Source organism: Chrysochloris asiatica, unplaced genomic scaffold, assembly GCF_000296735.1.
Source record: "Chrysochloris asiatica unplaced genomic scaffold, ChrAsi1.0 scaffold00347, whole genome shotgun sequence".
NCBI classification, from domain to species: Eukaryota; Metazoa; Chordata; class Mammalia; order Afrosoricida; family Chrysochloridae; genus Chrysochloris; species Chrysochloris asiatica.
The window spans coordinates 1,370,449-1,373,218 of record NW_006408865.1 but is presented as its reverse complement, the minus strand read 5'-3'; the positions used below and the strand labels follow the sequence as shown (position 1 = coordinate 1,373,218).

The window sequence follows — 2,770 nt, the reverse complement described above, 5'->3', positions numbered from 1 at the left end:
GGTAGTGAGGTTGGCCCAGGATCGAACATTGTTTCGTTCTGCTGTGCATGGGGTCGCTATGAGTCGGTTCCGACTCGATGGCACATGACAACAACAACAACAACCTAATTGTGGCCAATTTTTCACCGAGTATTATCACCAGTCAGTTCCTGTTGCTGCTGTTGGTCAATGCTGGCAAGTCCATTCTGACTCATCGTGACCCTATATAGTTTTTCCGAGGAAAAGTCCAGTTCTTATCCTAAAGCGCCACACCAGGACGCCTGTTCATAAAGGTAAATAAATCCAGGATGTAACTTGTGAAGTTATATATTTTACAAGACTCTGATCTCAACAATTTTATAAAATAATACTTCTGAATGCAATGCACGTAAGGATTTAAACTGATACGTTGTTGTTGTTAAGTACTGTCATGTCAGTACCAACCCACAGCGACCCAGTATAGGGTTTCTGAGGAGTGGCTGCTGAGCTAGAACCACCAACCTTATGGTTCAAATGACTGTGCAGCCAAGCACATTAACCCACAGCACCATACCAGGAATCCACATAGACCCAGCTATAAACGGCACAAATTCAAAAATTTATAATTGTTCTTTCCTGCTATGGGTCGGAACCGACTCGACGGCACTTAACAACAACAACAACAACAACATTAGGGGTGAAAACCTAGGAATTTTATTTAGCTAATAATTGGGATTCATAAAGAACATTTATACCATGTTTACTTACAATGGAAAAAAACTGAACGACGTCAAGTTAGTAGAGTCCTTCAACCCTATTTAACCCAGTCTAAAGGAGCTCTGGTAGCGTAGTGGTTACGAATCGGGTTGCGAACCACAAGGTCAGCAGTTCGAAACTACCAGCTGTTCTGCAGAAGAAAGATGAGCTTTGTGCCCCCGTAAAGATTTATAGCCTCAGAAACCCTGCACAGGGTCGCTATGAGTCGGAACCAACTCCATGGCACATAACAACAACAACAACATTATGGAAAAAAACAATGAACTGTGTGATTACAACTAAGAAGAAAATCTTTTCTTACCTTCACTTTTTTATCCACTGAACAGGTTGCTATAAATCTGTCATCTGTAGAGAATGCACAGCAAAGCACTTCATCTTCGTGAGCCTTGATTTCTAAAAGCTTCTCTCCTGTTTCAGCTTTGAACACCTACACAGCAAGAATAGAGCCTATAAGCTATTTGACCCAAGCCATGGTATTTTCAATCACCTCATATGCGTGTGAAAGCTGGACAGTGAATAAGGAAGACCGTAGAAGAATTGATGCATTTGAGTTGTGGTATTGGAGGAGAATACCGAAAGTCCCATGGGCTGCCAAATGAACCAACAGATCTGTGTTGGCAGAAGTGCAGTCAGAGTGCTCCTTGGAGGCCAAGATGGACAAACTTCATCTCTCATACTTAGGACATATTGTCAGGAGGGACTAGTTGCTGGAGAATGATATCAAGTTTGGTAGGGTGGAGGGTCAGAGAAAAAGAGGAAGACCCCCAGCAAGATGGATTGGCAGAGAGGCAGCATCAGTGGGCTCAAGCGTGGCAACAATAGCGAGGTTGGCCCAGAATCGGGCAGTGTTTCATTCTGCTGTGCATAAGGTCACATGAGTCAGTACCAACTCGATGGCACCTAACAACAACAATCATTCAATAAAAATCTTCCTTTAAGCCATTTTAATCATTGTTATTTTGTAAATAAATGAGCCCTGGTAAAAAACACTCCAAAAGCGAAAGTTTCTGCTATAAATTTGGAAGCTTTAGCATAAACAACTATCCATCAATGCTAAATGTTTGTAAATATGAAAAAAGAGAAATGGCAGACTATAGCTTCAGTTCTTGAGACTATTTTGACAAATTATTAAAAATCAAACAGAAACATTTCATTCAATGTGCTATCTGGGGCTCAGATGCCCAAACTAATAAACTGTGAGATGCACACATATAAGGGGGTCTCAAAAAGTTTGTAGAAACATTCCATTACTTTTCAATACCATTTTTCAACAAACTATCTGAAGCCCCAATTGTACAGAAATAAGGTATGCATTCATAATCCTGCAAAGACTAAAACTATCCTAAATATAAAAATTCTAACTAATTTGTCTGTTTCCTTCAAAATCAAAAATACATATTACATAAATAAATTTACCAGATATAAAAAAATATATTCATTCAGATTGTCTGAAAATGTAAAGGAAATTCCTTAAAGGACCTTACGAAATAATCTAGCCAAATTCCTATTTAGTCATTAGTCCCTGCCTGAGTCTTTTATAAAATTAGATTTTTTTTCATTAGAGCCCTGTTGAATGTGCTATGAAGTCCTTATGTCTTTTAATAATTAGCATTTCTTCAATATCCGTTGCTGGCACATGGATGACAGATAACTAAATGGAAAAGTAAAAGGCACTGTGGTACCTTGAATTTACTTGATACGGCTTTTCTATCCAATGTCTTCTTCATTCTCACCAAATAACTGAGTTGCTATTAAGTACCATCAAGTCAGTTCCAACTCATAGCAACTCTGTATAGGGTTTCCAAGGTACAGCTAGTGGGTTTGAACTGCCAACCTTGTGATTAGAAGTCCAGTACTTACCCTACATTGCCTCACTGGGATTCCCAATGATTGGGTTGTTGTTGTTGTTGTCAGGTGCCATCGAGTCGGAACCGACTCATAGCGACCCCATGCACAGCAGAACGAAACAATGTCTGATCCTGGGGCAACCTCACTACCGCCACCACACTTGATTCCATCAATGATGCCACCTGGC

The 2,770-nt window shown here is 40.0% G+C and overlaps 1 protein-coding gene across 6 annotated transcripts in view; it reads right to left on the bottom strand.

Moving 5' to 3' along the window:
• APAF1 (apoptotic peptidase activating factor 1) overlaps nucleotides 1-2,770 on the bottom strand; it is a 195,385-nt gene that overhangs the window by 115,346 nt on the left and 77,269 nt on the right. For 5 of the 6 annotated variants that reach the window (XM_006875933.1, XM_006875935.1, XM_006875937.1 and 2 more), the window contains exon 13: nucleotides 1,037-1,162. The exons of the other annotated variant lie outside the window; for it this stretch is intronic. In XM_006875933.1, coding sequence (XP_006875995.1) covers nucleotides 1,037-1,162 — 126 coding nt within the window. The remainder of the gene's footprint in view (nucleotides 1-1,036; nucleotides 1,163-2,770) is intronic. 6 annotated transcript variants of the gene reach the window in all.